At 44.2% G+C, this 19,955-nt stretch overlaps 2 protein-coding genes across 4 annotated transcripts in view; one reads left to right on the top strand and one right to left on the bottom strand.

Annotated features, from left to right (window-relative positions):
- The window catches only part of mad1l1 (mitotic arrest deficient 1 like 1), a 45,093-nt gene extending 42,415 nt beyond the window's left edge, over nt 1-2,678 (top strand). For all 3 annotated transcript variants that reach the window (XM_076091572.1, XM_076091571.1, XM_076091574.1), the window contains exon 18: nt 1,869-2,678. In XM_076091572.1, the coding sequence (XP_075947687.1) occupies nt 1,869-2,018 (150 nt within the window). In that variant the 3' untranslated portion in view covers nt 2,019-2,678. The remainder of the gene's footprint in view (nt 1-1,868) is intronic.
- An 11,634-nt stretch (nt 2,679-14,312) lies between these two features.
- LOC142950113 (protein ELFN1-like) lies at nt 14,313-18,723 on the bottom strand. Its single transcript, XM_076092012.1, has 4 exons — nt 18,488-18,723; nt 18,237-18,390; nt 17,300-17,466; nt 14,313-16,404 (listed from the first exon to the last, which is right to left on the bottom strand). Exons 1-4 carry the CDS (start codon nt 18,721-18,723, stop codon nt 14,313-14,315), a joined length of 2,649 nt encoding a protein of 882 aa, XP_075948127.1.
- Between the last annotated feature and the right edge of the window lie 1,232 nt (nt 18,724-19,955).

Below are 19,955 nucleotides of genomic sequence, written 5' to 3' on the forward strand. Positions count from 1 at the left end.
GCCACAGCAGTCTTACTCATGAAGCAGATTATTGGAGATGCTTTTGAATTATTGGACCCCTTTTTAACGACAGCATTTCATTTCCAAAAGATAATAGAAGGTGGGTAAGCTGAGTGTAAATGATGTGGGGTAGGAGGAACGCATTTCTAACGGTGTGAAACTTCCCCGGCATCACCAGAGTTCTCTGATTAACGCTCTGGATGCAGCAGGTAGAGGATAATGAGAAGATAAATTATTACACACATCATCACAAAGTAAAGACAGCGGGAGTTCACATTTCAACCAGCGTGGTTGTGTGTCATGGTGGCCCAGTAGTGTGAGGTGCTTCCCACACAACCAGCTGGAGACCTTCGTTGCATGTCGTCCTCCATCCCTCCCTGATTTCTTCTCTCCAGCCCCTCGACTGTAGACAATCATAAAGGGCTAATTGCCAATAAATACCGAAGAGGCGATGCTGTTGCTTTGTCTCGCAAAGCACCTTGTAAACTCCGTTTTTAAAGGCGCTATATAAATAAAGTTATTATGATTATTATACCACTAGGCTCATACCATACGACTTGTTAGCCAGTATGAAAAGATTGTTAATAAAACTTGTAAACTGTACAAAAAAGCTCCACTACTTTCTGGCATTTTATTGGCCAAACAATAGCTCGATTATTCTAAATAAAATGATCAGCAGATGAATAGATGACGACACTATCTGTAGGTTGTTGCCCTGATGGAATAATGGCGTCATGAAGTGACTTAAGGGATCATTTAAAGTACTCTTTGAGGAGACTCCACTAAAGCAGAATTCTACCAGATGAACCACATTACGTCTTTTGAAGTGAAGATGAAAACAAAACCTTCACTGCCATAAAGATCCACCAGTGTTTTAGCGGCGTGCTAGCTCGTAGCCAGCGCTGGCTCTATGAGCTCCTGTTGGAGCATTTTTGTACATTCGGTTTCAGAGCCACATTGAAGCAGCGAGTCGTTGGGCTCGCTTCTCTCTCGTGTGTTGAGCCTCGGTTTAGCGCTGTGCAGCCAGCCAGCCGATGCCATTAGTTCAGTCATCCTCTCCGCTCAGCCCTTGGAGATTTGCCGCTGTAGACACAGAAGTGAACAGCTGAGTTCACCTCAGCCTGTTGTGTGTGAGGAAGCACACTAATTGGTTTATCAAGTAGGTTACACAACACCACTTTCTAACGTCCTGTAGCTAAAGTCTATTACATTTTCAAATAACGCTGAGCTCAAGTGGGATTAATTTTTTATATTATATATTTTTTTAAAGGTATTCCGCTCCAAATCACACCGTGAACATTTACTGAGTCGGGATTTCAGTAAAAAAAAGAAAGAAAAAAGTGTCCATGTGGGAAATCATATAATGCCGTATTAACTTTTTCTTTGCCGACCTGCGCCGTCTGTTTTACGAGCCTTCTCACGATGCTTCAAATAAAGATCCGTGTCTCTTGCACACATGACACGGGACGTTCCTCAGACGTCTCAATATCTTCCCTGCGTGCCGTGGGGCTCTGCTCCTCGCTGCCTTCCTCCATCCCTGCGATGCTTTAATTACTTTATCCCTTCGCTTCTCTCATCCCTTTCCCCTTCACTCCATCGCCCCGAGCTGCTCCTCATTCCTTTTAATTAATCCACACAGATTTAGACACCTTCACCCTGCTGTGAATGAGTGCCCCCCCCCCCCACACACACACACACACACACACAAACATGCCCTGACAATCCCCTGTAGACAATAACAACTTTAAGTGTTCTTGCTTCACTTTGAAAGTTTTTCTCTGGAGATGGATGTAAAAACCCAGGTCTTATTGTTTGATATTGTCTTTTGATAACTGTGTGTGTGTGTGTGTGTGTGTGTGTGTGCTCAGGGCTCCAATGGAAGCATGCAGCTCATGGAGACCGAGTTTTCCAAAACTCTGGGGGAGATGGTGGCCCTTCATCTGCATCACCAGAAGAGCATCCCAGCGTTCCTCTCTGCTGTGACCCTCGACCTCTTCAGCCGACAAACCACCGTCTGAAGTAACTTGACGCCAACTGTTTTCCGCTCCCTTTCGTGCCGTTTTCTCCGTCTCATACAATATTCACAGAGTTCTTTCGACAGCTCTGACATGTGACTAGTGTGGTCGGTGCTGTGTGTTGTGCAGGATGAACACCTTTGATGGAATACCTCCATCTTATATTCAGAAAGGCGTCAGAAGGCAGCTTGGTATTCCTATTTGTACGCTGAATATTTTAAAACAAAATTGTCATGAAAATGTCACAGGAGCCTCTGATATTTGGGTTAAGAGCGTGCTGTTTTACAGTGTGGCAGGACTGAACGGAAACAAAAGGAAACAAAAGGAAGTGAGCGGAGAATAAAGCCACTTATCACAGCGACGGTAGAGGAAGGCCAGCTGGTGCAGCCATATGTCTCGTGAGGAAACATATTCTCCTGTACTGCACATGCCACATACTGTCATTGTTTATTTTTATTTGTTCACACTCTTTTTCACAACACGAGCACATCTTCTGCCCACCCCCCCGCAGCTCTCACCTAGAGATAACATAGGAGAGGCTTTTATATAAGCTGTGCGATGTAAACAGTACTGTAGCTTCATCACGACTGTCTTCATTCAATAAAGCTGCTGTACCTCCTTACTGTTTTTAAACGTGATCAATAAAGCTTATGTGTGACTTTACTTGAATGAATATTCATTTTGCAGCAACTGGTCTACTGTACCTGTGACGACGACGCACCGTATCCACGGTCTTTGAGGAACTGGAAGATTCTATGACCGATTTCACCACATTGTTGATGTGAGACTGTGTGCTGTGTTGCCAGGTGTAATGGTTCTGTCCGGTTCCCCAAAGGCCGTCAGGCCCCAGGTCAGCAGTTGGACTAAAGACCTTTGCACACCAAGTCGCTGGACGGCTGGACGCACTTTTTTTGAAGTGGTGGCCAGAAGATTGTTTGTCTTTGTTGCAACCCAGTCAGTCAGTGCTGGACGCTAGTGGGGAAGGAAGCTGTTGAGGTTTTTTTTTTTGGGTCTACTATAACGTAAGAAACAACTCGGATTTGGGAAGCGTTAGAGGAAGTCATGAAGTCGTAATCCTGCTTTTTGTTTGTATCGTTCTTGTCCCCGAGGAAACGAGGAGCTGTGTTTAAGTCGCCATTCATTTTTAAAAGGTTTCGCTTGCAGTCAATTTAACCGACGGTTGGGGCTCCGTTTCACCGGTGAAGAATTAACCGACCCGCAAGTAATAAAATAAACGGGAGAAGTATTTTCTGAACATGATGAAGATCAATGGTAGTTACACAACAGGTAGGAAGTGAATGCCACGTCATTAACGTGCTGTTAAACCCTAGGAAGGTGTAGATGACGGCGCAGGAAGCAACTCTGCGGCGATCCTCTTGATATTTTCCATGGCTGTAATGTTCTGCTCTTTGAGTTTTGCCTACAGAGAAAAAGGATTTTGTCCACTCAGCTTTCATCCATGTTCCCCCCCCCCATTTCATTATTCCACTACCTTTGTAACCTTAATTGTCTTCCTTCCCCCTCATCTTCTCTGCTCTTTCCACTCTTTTATTCATTTCTTTATCTTTATTTCATCAGCCCATCATCTCTCAGTCGAAAACAATTAGTACGCCCGCTGATGCCTCATTAACTATGAATGAAGTGGTAGACTTGAGATTGAAAATGCCAAAGCTGAGCTTTATAAGCTCCGCAGCGTACATCAGATTTCTCACACCAATCCTCATCAAGCGGTAAACAATCATTTTGAAAGGCACGCTTTTTAAAGGGAATTATTTCCAGGCAGCACTAAATCTTTAAAGGCGATTCTCGTGCATGTTTAATTTATTTAAAAAAAAGTTTAGGAGTGGCATTTCAACTTCATCTCTCAGATTATTTTATTTTTTCACCACAGAGAAATATTGATAAGTGAGACTTGCTGTGAGGAGACATCACCACTACAGAGACGAGTCTCAGCTGGAGACAGAGAGGCCTATGGGACAGAAAGAGAGACGGGACCCGTCACGTCTTTCTTTCATCTCTAATCCCTCTATTCTTCCAATCTATATACCTTCCTCGCTAAAGTCTTCATCCGCCTTCAAATCGCACAGGAAGCTCCGCATCTTCAAGTGATTCTTTCTCCCACTTTGTCCTTCAGCTCCTCCTTCGCTCCTTCTTAAAAGTCCCAACAGAGTGTCCAGCATAATGTGATTTCTCTTTTTGTTTCTCGCATGAACTCAATGAATCGTTCTGTGGGCGACTCTGAAAGGTCGATTGTCAGCGTGCGCTTGAAAGCACCAACAGGGCAGAGCTTCTAGAACGTGCTGCTTCCTCATGACAATAACATAACTGTGACAAAAAAAAAACCAAAGGAAAAGAAACTGTTTGTTGTGATGGATTACCAAACTCCACCACATTTCAAGCTGCTGCAGGTTTTCATGCTTTTCTTGCATGAACTTATTACCAGAGGCAGGTGGGAAATCAGTGTTTTGGAAAATGTTGAGCAGCAGATGGTTTTCCATTCGCTCCCAGGTGATGAGCATCTGATTACTAACCTGCAAGGTTAAATCGTGAGGGTGGCAATATGTAGCAAAAGAAACCCACACAGACTGCTCTAGCTTTATTGGATGTTTTCCTTAAATACAATATACTTATCAAAGTAAACTAATCGATGCTTTAATGACAAAATCAATACACAAAGTGACTTCAAGCAACACTAGAAAGCTTAATATTGAAATGGTTGTTTATGTCCCGATTATCTCGGCCCCAAAAAAATTGTGATTCACAATATTATCTTGATAATCTTCAAATATGCTGTTTTTTTAAATAAGATAGGATCACAGATAGGATGCTTACTTTTTTTTTTCGTGAGCAATCAATCATAAGGTCCTCCTGCATCAATACATAAATAAAAAATTGCAACATTTTGTTGTTAAATTATAATATTTTTCTACTTCTTTACCACGGTAGCTGGCAAGTCAGCTTCTTCCAAGTCATTCACGACGATGTTCACGATTATCCCGATAATGGAAATTCACCACGATCAACTCATTGAGTGTTTTTTGATCCTACATCATCCCATTCACAGTTGTTTAAACCTAAAAATTGAAATTTGGGGTATTTTGTTTCTGTTAGCAGTGGCTACGAATTCATGATCCTCCTCTGGCATAACAATTAGCCAAGGCTAATGGTGCGATAATGCTCTCCGAGTTGGTGCGGGACCAGGAGAACAGATTTGGACGGAGCTGCACCGGGGCAGCGTTTACACCTCTGATGATGGAGCTCCGCAGAGCCGTTTCAGTAACACATCTCTCTCCATTCATTATAACGTTTTGGAGCCGCCGCAGCGCTGAACGTCTGGCAAGTGTAATTCTCAACAGCCGCTGCCTCTAATCCTCACTCCCAAACAGTATATGTGGCTGATCAGAGGGCCAGTGGAAATGTGCAGGCAGGTCTCCAGGCAGACCTCCAATATGGCTGCCAGAGCTGCAGAGTGACAGTTTGGCTAATTAGAGCGCTTTTAATTTGCACTGCCTTGATCTTTCGTCTTAACCTCCTTCAATCTGGGCGCGTGTGCAGGAATGCGCGCTGGTGTGCGTTTGTACATTTCGAGCAAGTTTTCGGTGTCACCTTGTGTGGTAATTTGGAAAAGTGAGCTAGTTTGAGGAAGGCTGAAAGAGGAAATATCTGTCATTTAGCCTCCGTCACACTTTGTCCATCCACTACTTCTCATTCTCTGCTGATTCATTGTGTCTTTTATAAGTGTGATTCAGTTCATAGCTCTCACCCCGTTCCTGTTTTTCTGCATCGATCTGGCCCCGGATTTCTCCACACACAAGCGCTCCTCGCACTCTCTTAATGAAAGCAGACGACTTTCAGGGTCAACAATCATCAGCTCTAGTTGTGCAGTCGTTGTCTGTGCTTTAAAACGCAATTGGCCTCGTTTTAAAAGAGTTTAGACTGGCAGTGTTGCTGCTCCGCTCCCAGAGCATATCTCCCAAATGATTGGCCCCTCGTAAAGATATTTAAACAGGAGGCAGTTGGCAGCTTTCACCCAGTCAAAGATGAGATAACCACTGTAACCGCTGACCTAATAACTCATAAGTCATGTTGCTCGCCTCTCAGCCAGCCTCGACCTTTCCACAGTGTTCTCTCACTTACCCTGTACATTATTAATGCTGCTTGGCCTAGTGTGCGTGCGCGTGGTGTGATGACACAGGCTCCTCTCTTTAGCGGGTTGATTTTAATATGTAGTAATACAGTGGTGAGAATGTTTCCCTTTATGACTCTTAGCATCGCGTTCTATCAAGCCGCCTCCTTTCACAGGCTGACCCACATCAGGCGCTGACGGCGAGCCCGATTCCCGTCTTTTGAAAGGTTATTTCGCAAAGACAACCCCCAAGGCTCTGAAAGAAATCAAAACACTGGAAATGAGCAAAGAACCCCGTCTGTCTGTCCTCTTTTATCTTCCTCAGCCCCTTATTCTTAATTCCGTTTCTTGCTTCTTTCTGTTTTTTTTGTTTTTTTTCCCCCTCTCCATCCCTTTCTGTCCTCCATATCTTTTCTGCCCTCCATCTCTGCCGGAAGTGTCACTGCAAATGCCACGTGGAGAATGAAGGAGCGGGAGTTATTGTGTGTGCCTGGGGAGGGCCTCTTTTTGTACTCTCGGCTGTAGAGTGATGGGGGCGTAGACAGGCAGCACACACATAAAAAAAGACGAGATATTTTGGTCACTGCGGCTCCGGCTGTGACGAGTCTGACAACTACTTGTGTTCCAAACCCTGACAGCGGGGAAAGCTGGAGGCTTTCCTCTCCGCTCTGCGCCAGACTGCTTTGATAAGAGCGCATCTAGAAAGGGCAGCCCTCAACCACAGCACTTCAAAACTAGACTTAATGCAGGTTCTCTTCCACCGCGCGCTGCAGTAGTACCAGCAGTTGTTTGGCTGCCCTTTTCAACCGCCCCCACCGGGTACGGGACTGAAATCTTTCATCCCTGCCGGCCCGGGAGAGCTCTTTAATAAGCCGCGCCGCGTCGTGACTGCGTCGCAAATACCACGTGTAGTTTTAAAAGTTCAACATCTAGAATCAGATCTCGATAAAAAAAAGTTTCAAATGAAACAATTGCAGTGTCTCGGTGTGTCTCGCGCTCCCAGCAGCCGTTGGTTTATAAGTTCGCAACGTGAGAGCTTGTGAGCTCGCCGGTCTGTCTGAGCCCCGAGAGTGAGGGAGAGATCTGAGGAGGGAGGAAAATGAGGTTTGGGAGAAAGATGATGTAACCGTGGAGACATACCAGACTCACCTGCCCTGGGTTAAAATCACACAGGACAGATAGGAGATGTAAGGATAATGAAAAGACCCTGTTAGGACATGTTCTCGTCTTCATCGAAGCCTCCCACCGTCAGGCCCTTTAGCCATTTGCCAGTCTAAAGATAAGGAGTAATGAACCTCTTCGGTGTTGTACTGAAGTTGCAATTTTCTCTCGCTCAGTTCACAATGGAGAAGGATTGTGCTCCCGCACATGAATTGCACCACCATTATGAATCTGAGGGCTTATTTCACCTGAAAAGATAAGCCCCTGGTCCAGGCTTATTGTACTGTGTCATTGCCCACATGTGCTTTTGACGATGAAATTGTATTATAAATTAGAAATGTAGCATTTAGATCAATTACATGCTCCTCTACTCTTTGAGAACATTTCTTAATAGAACAGACATTTAGATTTTCCAAAAAATGCTTATTCGCTTAAATGACAGGCAGACACAATCACCTGTATTAGCATGTTGCTCTTTAGGGATGTTTTCAGGAAAAGGCGGATAGCTTAGCTTAGCATAGCTCTGTAACTAATTTACACTTTGTTTAATCCGTACACAAACGTACAATTTAAAAATAGCAATTTGTGGTTTTAAGGATAGTTTGGCGAACTCGGTGAAGTGACTTGCCAGACTTTCCGCTGTTTGCTTGGCAACCTCACGGTAGCAAGACCTGCTGTTTCCCTCAGTCTTTATGCTAAGCTAAGCTAAGCTAAGCTCCTGGCTGTAGCTACTTGCTAAACTGAGACCAGTCGGTAAGAAAGTGAATAAGCTTATTCTCTCTTATGAGAGAGAGATGATGATGATGAGTATGAATTTATCAGTGACGTTATAGCTGTGAACGTAGCAGTGCAGTGATTGTACACTTTATTTGTTGTTGAATAAAAGTCCTAAAGAACCACGTCTTGCTTGTAACCCTGCAAATTAAAGCGTTTTCATTTTTTACTGATGGCATTAATCAGTAAAACTTTTTTTTTTTCAGTTAAACAACAGCGTCATGTATTATATTTTTATTTGTTACAGTCTGAAAGCATGTTTTATTTTCATCAGATATTCCTGACTTTCTAAGTCATATTTAGCACTGTAGTGGTGTCAAGTACTCATATCTCATATAAATGTAGATACTTGTACTGGTATCGGTGCGTCCCTACTGAGTAGTGACTCGGTTAAAAACGGATAAGCAGTCGTGTTTTTGTGAGAATCATTTCGGACTTTTCAGTTTTTCCTTTAGTAACCGCAGTATCACGCAGCGTTATAACATGTGCAAGGCTGCTGCCTTGTCCTGCAGTGCTGCCGTCTCCCGGAGCAATGCACTTACCTGCGTCACGCACAGTAAAGCTTCTCATTAACAGTCTCTGAATGAAACGGTGTAACTGTAAGAAAGCGGCTGTGTGGGAGGAAGAAAGAAAGTTAAGAGCCCCTTTTGTAACTAACAGTGTCCTAGATTTCAGATGATGATGTTTAAGCTGCCGACAGTTCAAACTCCAACCACGTCAAAACCTTTTGTTTGGCACAAAACATCCTGAAATTGCTGGAGAATTATAGGTTACATCATCAAGCATTATATCGACACGCGCTGTGTAGTTCTTCGCACACGCTCTCACCAAGGACACGCTCCCAATCGGCCTTTCATCCACAGCGTCAATACAACATGACATCACTTCAGTTCTTCCCTTTTTGAAGTCTTTCTTGAAGCGGTGTTTTGACGGAGGGTGCCCTGGGTTTGTCGGTATCCATTTCCATCCAAGTTTTCCTGCAGCGCATTTGGCCCGTATTTACGTTTGCCCAGGTTTCGCTTGGACTGAGACATAAAAAGTGTAGATATTCCAAAATATTTTTTTATTTAACGGGATTATATTTAACTACAAGCCAAAAAACTGTTCACAGATACCAGTCACTCATGGATTAACCAATTTGAAATAATGATTGTGATGTTTTCATGTTGTTTGATGTTATAAAACTACAAACTGGCTACAAGTTCTACGTAAAAGCAATCATTACTGAACTCTGTTTGACTTTGTGCGACCACAGAGTTAACCACATATCAGATAGCAGGACACTGTCAAATTAGTTTTCTCATCTGCTTCTAGTAGTATGAAGTCAGACGAATAGTTTTTGGGTAAATCTGTCTCGGAGACAATTCTAAACAAACACATTGCTGTTGAATTTCTTGCCATGCTAGCGGCTCTATGAAAAGCAACGTTTCCACTGATCTAGTAAAATACCTCAACATCTACTTGGATGATTGGTACGCAGTTTTGCACAGAGACATTTATAGAGATTCACAATGTATGCTCATGACTTTCCCCACATGTTCCCTTCAGGATATGATGGTAATAACTCTGGTGGTCCCTTAATTCCTCTTCGAGCTCCATCATCTGGTCAAAATTCCAGTTTGTCCAGTGCTTTCGTTTACGACCAAATACCTGCAACACTTTCCCATCAGCCTCAGCGGTACAGATGCATGGCAGCGTGGAGACGTTAGCATTTAGCTGTAAGCCAAAGTCTCACAGATCTGCGAGCATGGCCGTCGGCTCTTTGTCTTGTTTTAAATGGCTCGACGCTGTGAGCACCTCAAACACAATGCCATTCATCTTCATTGTGTTGGTTGGAGGCAGATACGGGAGACAGATCGCAACCTTTGGCAGTGAAACCCAAACACTCTGTGTGGCAGGATGCCCCTTGAGGTTAGGTTAGAATGCTGTTTTTGAACTCTGCAGGGCCGTTGCTCTGTCACTTTGCACCCGACTAGATGAGCTGTGGTTCACAACGGGTCCAGATAGATTTTTACGGCTATACTAACAGGTTCAGCTGAACCAGGGATCTGAGCCGTCCTCACGTATGTGAGTCAGAGAACTTCAACGTCATTCACTGGGGCAATGGAACTATCATTATGATCATTGTATCTGTGTTGCTAAGCTGTTACTGCTAATGTTGGGAGCGGCCTTTAGTTTCTTTCTACAGGGCGCACTAAGTTCAGACTAAACTACAGCTGCAGTTTACACCTCTTCTGAGGACGCAGCAATCACGTGACTTTAACGCCAGACAGCACAGGTTTAACTACAGCTAAGCTTCTGAAAGAGCAGCAGCCGCGGCATGACTCGGGCTTATTGTCTAATTGTTTGGCAGTTTTTTCAGTCTCCGAAACAGTGTCCCTATTATTTGGGAGGTAATCCAGAATAATAGGGACACTGACCAGCAACAGTTTTCACTGGAACTACTTTATGGACAACTTTTGACAGTGCGGCCTGTGGGTTGTTCACAATAACGGGGACAGTGATATGGAATTTTCTTAAACATGTTGTTACAAAAATGAGCACCACAATTTTGTTCGTGTCCGTCTGTGTTGTGGCGGAAGCAGACATTTCAGAGACTTAATATCTCAAAGCCTTAACGAACTGCACCACAAGCTGTCCGTTGCTTTATACCTGCACATACATGCTTATGATTTTGGCAAACCGACTCGTTAAGGATGTGCTGAGGCAAAAGCAAACCAATCAAACATTAGTTGAAATGTGAAAGTCCTGAGTGTGTTTAAAACGTCTGCCATACGTATGGTTTCTCCAGGAAAGGAGTCGGTGAAAGAAAAGCTATTTTATTGTGCTCATTTCGATTTTTTTGACAAGAAAAGAAAGAAAGCCTCGGAGAGATCCTATGGCAGAGCGTTCTCTCTCTCTCTCTCTCTCTTACACTCTCTCTCTCTTGCTCTCTCGCTCCTGAGTCATTCACTAGAAGAATGTAACACGAGCATCCACTGAGGATTTCCTTGCATCATGCTCCGTTGTTTCTGTCCGTTGTCAGGAGGACCTCTATTTATTTCCACTTTCTAGGCATTGTAGTTTCAAAAACAGTTTTATCTTCTTCACGCTTCAAAGAATAGCAGCGCTGACTAGGGTCACTGGCGACTGGTCGCCTCGACCGTCAGCTTGTCGTCGTCGTCTGACTCCAGACGAGCTCTGCTACTCTCTGACACGAGAACAATTCAGGCCATTATTGTTCATAAACAGAACAGGAAAAAAAAACAAAAAAAACAGTACTATAATACATCGCTACATTGATATTACTGTTACTCAAAGAATGCTCAAGTGAGGCTTTAAGAATCAAGCAATTATAAAATTGCAGTCATGAAAAGTATAAGAAACCAGGAACTTCTTCGATTTTAAAAAAGATGAAAGAAAATCGAATGTTTTTAAGGCTGTTGTTAAGTTAAAGCCACAATCTGGGGGACGTGTAACGCAGAAACAACCACGGCTCATCTGTTTCCTTCTGGATCAGAGCTGGATTGTTTGCTGCAGCAGCAGAGGAACCATGTTATAGCTGCTGCAGTATAAGGAGAGGAACAAAAACACACACTAATGAATGTGCTTTTTGCAGTGCTACAAACAGCTGTGGTGATTTCACTAACCCACGATTATGGCTTTAACTGGGCTTAATGACTTGAGCATTCTGAACTCATTATAGCAGAGAGAAAAAAAAAAAAATTTTATACAGCGTTTCCATTCACCAATAAACGTCTCATTGTTTGCCAGCTCTGTTGTTTCCATTGTGTAGTTTTCATCGTTGCTTCAAGGCTGGAGTCATTTCTGTTTCAATTCAAAAAGTCCTCATAAGCATTTGTAATTATAAATTGGTTGTCAATACTGTGAAAACTTCAAGCATGTTAAATTCGAAAAATCCAGTGAATTGAAATGTTCTCGACTCCATCCCTGGTTTACAGTCCTCTGAAATGAGTTTGCTGTAGCACAGCTCTGTATAGATTACACAGCAGTATTCTTTATCACATTTTACTCCTCTTTTTCAGCCTCCAGTATTTAGATCCCACAGATATACATGTAGTCTCTTTTCATCACGCTACTGATTCTTATCACGTTTCACTACAACACTTCTAATATCAGGAACATTTTCCTCTGAAACACCTTTGATAAGGCAAAACCCCATTGCTATTACTTCAATAGACGTCTGCAGTGGCAAAATTTTGGGCTTCTTGCGGGCAGCATTTGGTTCAATCGGTGACTCAAACTGATGTGATGAAAGTCGTCCATGAGAGATCTGCCCCGAGTGGTCAGATCTTGCTTTGTAGAAAGCCAAATGTTCATTATTCATGTCCAGTTCTGAAACACGTGTTGCCATCTGGAGAGAGGTTTCTATCGGACAGACGAGGACACTGTTCGAATACAGCTTGTACATTAGAAAACAGAGATTCCAGCTGCTAAACAGTATTAACTTCTCAATGAATACATTCATCTGTGTGTGGTTGTGTGGGTACACTTGAATGTGTATGCATGTGCTAGAGTTGTTTACTGCAAGGGTGATGGTGGGTAAACAGCTGGGGGCCGGGGTTTAGGGGCTATAGGGGTCAATTTACTACCACAGTACTTTGGTCTTAGACATGATTGGAGGATAGAAGGGGAGCAGTGAGCCAATGGGGGGTTGGATCGTTTTGTGCAAATTGTTGTTGTTCTGGCAAACTGATGTGTGTTGATGAGAAGGAGAAGAGGTAGTATTTAAAATCATTTCAAATACTTCTTGGTGATTTGTCAAGTTGGCACAATGGCACCACAGTGGAACCAGAGGAATCCCAAAAAAACAAGTGAATGTTGTTGACGGTGGAGCTACAGTGTATCGGGAAGCTGAGAGTTTTAGGTCTTTTCCTAAGAGTCGTTTTTTGATTTTGAACAGTGCAGATATGTTTCCCCCTGTGGGAATTAAAAGACATTCATTTGAAGATTAGAATTTTTGTTCAAAATCAAGAACGTACCGTTTGTAAGTGAGCGGGTAGGTATAACTAACTTGGGGATTCTGGTTTCTGAAAAGTCTGAACGATTTCAAAACCATGTTGTACAAACAAAACAGTCACCTCTGTTGCAAATATAGAACTTCTCTCTCTCGTCTGTACAGCGGTCCCTCTGTAGGAGGATGAGGAGCAGGTGTAGTCGGGGGTTCACCAGGAGAAACCACGGGCCTGTTTCTTTTGTGGCTCAGCAGAGAGCACGTTCCTCTTGGTGGAAAAGAAGGACTCAAATGTCTCGTCCGTTATTCTGTTTGTCTCTGTTGGTGTCCACTTCTCTGCTGAGAGGTTCGGAACCGTCAAAACACAGTCACACGACAGAGCCATGCCATATTCAAAATAATAGAGTATCAATGATGTGGAGCATAGGAATAATAAGAAGACCAGTAATGTAATAAGAATAATTAATAGTAATAACATATCATTCTAGGTTTTTAAATTCTCTATATAAAAACAGTGGCGAGGAGACGTTGGTACACAGTAGGGCTCTACTATCCCCCCCAACTTGGTTGATTTGGAACATTATACTCACTTCCTGGTGAGAGCTACCTACTCATTCTCAGTACAGTTGAATATTACTGTTGCCTGGCGACCCATCCAGAATTTGTCATTTTGACGTTTTTAAAATCTCCCAAATCACGGCAGATCTTTTCAAAATGTCTTTTTTTTTTTTTTTTTTTTACCGAAGCAGCATCGCAGGGCGCGATGCAAAAAACAACCTTTTCCCCGGCGAGGCAACATCTTAATCAATCCACCGCGGTGATAATAATTGGAGAGGTTAATCTGCCGCGGTCAGGTGTGATGAATGTCAGTCTCGAGGCAGATTAAAAGCGTATAGCCAGGCGGTTCAGGATGGGTTGCCTGGCAACATTTAAGGTTTCTGCTCTTAATGTTGATTTTTTTTTAGTACAAATAGCTACATAAGTCTGAGCTATAATGTTTATTACATTACAAAAGGAAACTCAGTCTCTCAATAAGCTATGCTTTTTGTTGTTCAATATAATATATTAGTTTGGTCCTCCTTCATGTTCTCAGAAGCAAAGGCTTGGTTTGTGTAAAGTGTGTGCGTGTGTGTGTGCGTGTGTGTATGTGTGTGTGTAGATGTGTGTGGGCAGTTTGATTCCGTAGATCCTGCGAGTCGTGTGTATTTACAGGTCGTTTCTTTGTATCAGTCTGTGTTGTTATTTTCCATCTTCAAAGTGTTTGGGGTCTCCAGATGTGGGTTCAGGTCTTCTGCTGGGCGGACACACCCTTCCAGTAGTCCAGTATGTCGTGAAGATCCTCATCCTTGGCAAACTGAACCTTTCGCCTCAGGGCGTGTCCGGCTGCCACGTATCCCTCGTCCTCCATGGACGCCTGCCGGTGCCGCTTCCGGTGCATTTTGAACCTCTCCCACAGCCCCAGGGTCGGGGTGCAGAGGAGCCCTTCGTCCTCCTCGTCCTCGTCTGGGCTGGAGCAGTAGCTGAGGTTGTGGTACTGGGGCGAGAGCGGGTAGTGCGGCGAGAGCTGGGAGTAGGCCAGCTCCCGCTGCTTGGTCTGCCTGCTCAGGGTGAGGGGGTCTAACATGGAGGGCTTACGGCCACCCGGGTGGTGGTGGAGCTCCTGCAGGGTGTGGGGGTGGTGCTGCAGCTCCTGGAGGTGCTGCTGGGAGCCGGGATAGGAGTGACGGTGTTCGTTGTACTGGCGGATTCTCTGTGCTTCAGCTCGTAAGATAGCCGCGGCAGGGGTGACCGTACGAATGGCCTCTCCGCCTCCCCTTTCCCCTCGCTCTCCGGTTGAGTTCCTCTCGATGTAACGGGTCTCCGACGAGTGGTAGCCTCCCTCCGAGCGGAATGAGCGAGGGCTCCGGGCAGAACCAGGAGAAGAGGAGGTGCTGGGCCTTTTGGAGGTCGGAGGTGCCTCCATGCTGTGGTGTCGCTGCAGAGAGTGATGATAGCTTCTCTCCCTCTCTTCTCTTCCTCCTCTTCCTCCCTTATACACCGGGGAGAGGAACTCGCTTCCTCTTTCTCTCTCTACTTGCTCAGAGAGAAGCACCAGCTGCGGCTCTGCAGTAGAAACCGCCCCTCCGCCTGCAGAAGAGGGAGATTTAATCCCCTGTTGGAAGGAGGTAGACTCCGATTTGAGAGCATCTATGCAGTTGTTGATGATCTGGTTAACTTTATCAACTTCCTTAGCAATGGTTGAGATCTCTGCTACTGAGCCCTGGGGATTCGCTTCTGGCGACATCTCTCTTTCTCGCTCCCGTTCTCGATCTCTCTCCCTTTCGATGCCAGACCCTCTCACCTCCATGTAGTTAAGTTTGGCAGGCTTGTGCACCGGTGTTTCGATCACTTCCTGCAGCTTGTATGGATCAATCTCCCCGCCCTGAGGAAGGTAAGGCATTCTGGACAGACTCTCCCCGGCACCAAGCTTCTGGGAAACAGATCCTCCGCTCCCTCCCTCTATGTCTCCTTCTCCACCATACTTGAGCTCTATCAGAGTCCTTTGGATCCTGCTCATCTTCCTCTCCTTCTCCTGCATGATCCTTTTCTTCCTCAGGCAGTGGACAACAAGGCCAAGAAAGAGTAACATGCCAAACAAACAGCCCAAAATAGTCATGATGTAGTGGGTGGCCGACGACTGATTGGCTATCGTCTCTTCTCCGGCTCGGCGGCCAGTGGAGATGGTCAGACAAGTGTGGTTGAAGCGCAAGGAGTTTCTTATAGAAGCCACACAGTATGTGTAGTCGGTGTTAGGTTTTAAGTTGTTGAGCTCAATATCTTCCCTTTGATTTTTCAGATTCTGGATATCTGAGAAGAAGCTGTTGTTGTAAAGCACCAGGATGTACATTTTCCTGTACGGGTGAGGAATCTGAACCGTGATCACAGCGCTCAAATGAAGCACCTGCTTTAGCATAATTAACGGCTTGATGTCAGAGAAAATGGGGCTTATGTTGATGACCTCATCGGGAGGAGTCCCGGAAGCACAATCGTCCAATCCGCAGGGAGAGGCAAAATCTGGGGGCAGGGTGGTGGAGTCTGCCATGCCGATCGTGTAGTAGGTCGTCACGCTGCTGCCGTCGTCTGTGCAAACAAGACTGAGCACGTGCAGAGCGTTGCGTTGGGTCGGCATGCGGGGGTTCTGGCTCAGGAGGTTGTAGCCGAAGAATCCTTGAGGGGAGTCGCACACCATCCTCTCACTGGTCCTGTTGGGGAAGGCCGAGAGCCAGCGAAGGAAACCTAGCAGCTCACAAGAGCAGTTGAAGGGGTTGGTGTAGAGTTCACAAGTGGTCAGCTTAGAGAGTTGAGAGAACAAAGTGCCGTCCAGCACCTGGATCCTGAAAAGGAACAAAAAAAAAAAATCATAGATTTTTAGATAGAAATATAATTTTCAAACTTTTAGTCTTCATACTCCTCAAGTAACATCACTGGAGGCAATTGATCTGACATTGAATTTATATTTTTGGAATGTTTTCCACATATGCAGTAGTATTCCTCAAGACCTGTAAACAGACTTTAATGATCAAAATCTACAGGCTCTCGCTTTAAATCCACTTGTTACTTAGTCGTCTTGTACTTCAGTGAAACATTTTCCAAAATTGAACAAGCCCCAAAGAGCAGTTACACTTACATTCAGCTGTTGCTTTTCAGTCAAGAGATCAATACCAGTTATGGTACCAATAGTATGAACAAGACAGTTATTCCCACTGAGAGAAAGTATCTCGACTTGTGTTGAAAGAATGGCTTCTTGCAGCTTTGCAACATGGTTTTAATGAGGATACTGTCAGTGAGAAGAAAAAAAAAAAAATGCATCTTCTGCAATGCTTTTTTCTCAGCAAGTCTGCAAAACATCAGTGCAAATTGGTGACTTTAGAAAGCGGCTCTAGATCTTTGATTATGGGTTGATGACACCAAGCCTGACATTCATCATTGATGTTTTGGCTGCATTTAAGAAACTTAATATATTCTCCGATCTAAAAATGTTTCAAATAGTTTTTAAGTCGGCATCATACACCAATGAACACAGAATGATGAACCCATGAAGCAAGTTGGATTGCGATGAGCCTTTTTCAGCTTTTCTGTTGAATTCCCCTTCATGAAACAGATCTTAAACCAAATCTTGATAAGTGCCGAGTATTCTTTTCTCAAAGTTATGTAATTGATTAATCTACAAACACCGCAGCATGTTTTCTCTCTCTCGTTAGACACACATGCATGGACCCAGGTGGATACCTGTTCATGGAGAGGTCTATGTTCTCTATGTTAGGGCATTCCCAGAAGGTGTTGGGTGTAACGGTCTCGATGAGGTTGGCTTGCAGGTAGAGATACTGCAGCTTGCCCAGACCACGCAACATTCCCTCCGTCAGGTTCCTCAACTTGTTAAAACCCATCTGGAGAACCTGGAGAGGCAAACACAAGTGGGATTATTCTAATCTCTGAAGAGGCGGCCAGCGCCAAGCATTCACACACTACAAGCTGGAAACATGCAGAACAAACAGACGACGGTTCAGTACAATTCATGTTTCACATGGTGATCTAAGCTTCTATGCTGTGCTCAATTTACTAAGATCTTTTTTGTTCACATTCTACCTCCTGGCACAGCTCCAGCAGCTTGGGTAGTGTACAGTATGTCTAAGTACGCCAGCTCATTATGGCTGCGTTCAGCTCAGTTTGGTGAAAACACTTTTGCCTGAATAATGAGCGAGCGGTTTCTTTCTTTGTTTTTCTGTGTGTCCATCTGTGTGTATAATTCTGGAATAATTTAGATCCTTCACCCAAGTAAAATTAGCAGAAGTAGCACAGTGTGGAAATACTCCCCTTGATAAGTCCTTCAGTCACAATTAGCATGAATTATTATGTGTTGAGTAAGTGATAGTAGCCATTATGAAGAACTTAAGAATGTTCAGTACCAATAACAAAATTATACCTTTTTTTTCTATTTACCAAAAGAAAGCTGCATTTTAATAGTGCTGCTGGTTAAACTGGAGCTAACTTTAACTACCGTACATACTGTCTGGTAGTTTAATTTGTAAGAATGCTGATCAAAGCTTTTATGTCTAAAACATTAAGTCAACTATAACATTATCCAACATAACTCTCAAATACATGTAAGTGCATGTATGTACATTAACAAGTGCATATCCATTAACCTGGGTCTAGAACTGCTCACCTGCAGGTTGAATTGTGCTGAGAACGCTCCGTCTTCCACATAGCTGATATCGTTCTTGGTGAGGTTCAGATAGGTGAGGTTGCCAAAGCGACTGAGGGAAGAATAATGGACCGACCGTATCTTGTTCTCATTCAGCCTCAGATCCACAATAGTGCTGTTGAGATAAGTGTGAAGGCTTTAGATTCTTTCTTTTTTTTATGACAAAAGGCAAAATAATATCGACAAAACTCTTTTATCCTAAGTTTCCTTACCTGTTAATGTGGGAGGGGATGGCCTCATAAGGCGGCTGGTTCATACTGCAGATAGCCAGCCACACAAAGCCTTTCTCGCCTTCGATAAGCCAGCAGTCAGCTGTTACCATTGGCAATCGCATTATTGACAGCAGGGCGAGCCAACATAGGAAGGAGCTGGCTGTGGACAGGACTACTGACGAAGAACCTCCGGTCACATTATGTCTCTGCCGTCCCTGTCTTGTCCTCTGGGCCATTTGGGATGTCGTCACAATATCCATTGGAGAAAGCCGGGCAGAGATGCTTGCCATCTAACATTCATTCGTGCAGGCTAGCGCCATTTGAAAGGGAGCGAGGGCCTGTTTGTACAGTGATATCTCTGTGTTGAGTCTATACTGCTAAAGAAGTCACAGCATGGTAAAATGTCCCCGTTTCTCCTTAGCTTGACCTGTAATTGGACATTGAGTTGAATAAAACTCGTGATCGGAATTTGTGATTTATCAAAGTAGAAATGATAAATGCGGGAATGGGACGTATCACTTCATTGGCAGTATACGTGTCAAGGTAAACTGTTTCAGTTGTTCAATTATGGGGTCGCATTTGATTTGTTATGTACAAATTGGCAAGAGGAAGTCGTCCTGGTGCCAGATTGGCTGGTGCTCATGTCTTCTGTGGCCATCTGCATCTCTGATTGGACAAGCACCTCTTTTCTTTCTTCCTCATTGCTCGCTGCTCTGCACTTGGTGTGAGAACTCGTCCCTGGAGGGAAAGGGGGAGAGAGAAAGAGAGAGATGGGAGGAGGGTGTTAGAAAAGACTCGCTAATGAAACACAGCGCTTTAGACCAACAAACACAACCCTGTTACCAGCATGATGAGATAGGGGTAGTTATTTCTTCTTATATAACCGCCTGGCACTCAAACACACACAAATTTATGCATGCACACTCACTTCCTATGCTCAAAGGACCTTTCTTGACAAGTCCAATTAGCGCACATTGGTGCAGATACACAATAGGCACCTGCAAATCTTAAAAATACACACCGCTTGTAAATGCTGTGCGTGCGCACGCACATTTTTCTGCCACGCTATTAGCCCCGGGGCCTTGATGGACCCTGGGCTAAGAATGGCCCTTACTCCGATACTGTATCTAATTAATTAATCCGCTCTAAATAAAACACTTCCTGGGATAAAAAAAAAACAGCTGATGTCTGATGGAACAGGAGAAACGGAGGGAGGGGAAGAGAAAAAGGCTTGCAAAGGGCTGCGGAGCAGTGAGGAGGAGGATGAAGAAGTGGTGAGAGAGATGGCGAGATGGGGCGACGAGTGGGGTAGAGGGGAGGGATAAGGCAGTAAGAAGATAAAGAGGCAGTGATTCTGTGAGAGAAAGAGTAGGCTGGGAAGAGAGAGAGGGGTGTAGAGTGGCTCTCTGTCTGGGGAATTTGCTAGAATAGTGGCTCCCTCTTCTCTTTGAGAGCCTTTTTTTCTCAG

Source organism: Anarhichas minor, unplaced genomic scaffold (assembly GCF_050575085.1).
Source record: "Anarhichas minor isolate MPS153535 unplaced genomic scaffold, ASM5057508v1 ptg000014l, whole genome shotgun sequence".
NCBI classification, from domain to species: Eukaryota; Metazoa; Chordata; class Actinopteri; order Perciformes; family Anarhichadidae; genus Anarhichas; species Anarhichas minor.

Bases quoted from the DNA above. Each gene is read 5' to 3' on its own strand.
- LOC142950113 (XM_076092012.1), bottom strand. From the start codon at position 18,723: ATGGCCCAGAGGACAAGACAGGGACGGCAGAGACATAATGTGACCGGA. The intron at 18,391-18,487 runs GTAAGGAAACTT...TTATCTCAACAG, and splicing joins ATCCCCTCCCACATTAACAG to CACTATTGTGGATCTGAGGC. The intron at 17,467-18,236 runs GTGAGCAGTTCT...TTGCCTCTCCAG, and splicing joins CAGCACAATTCAACCTGCAG to GTTCTCCAGATGGGTTTTAA.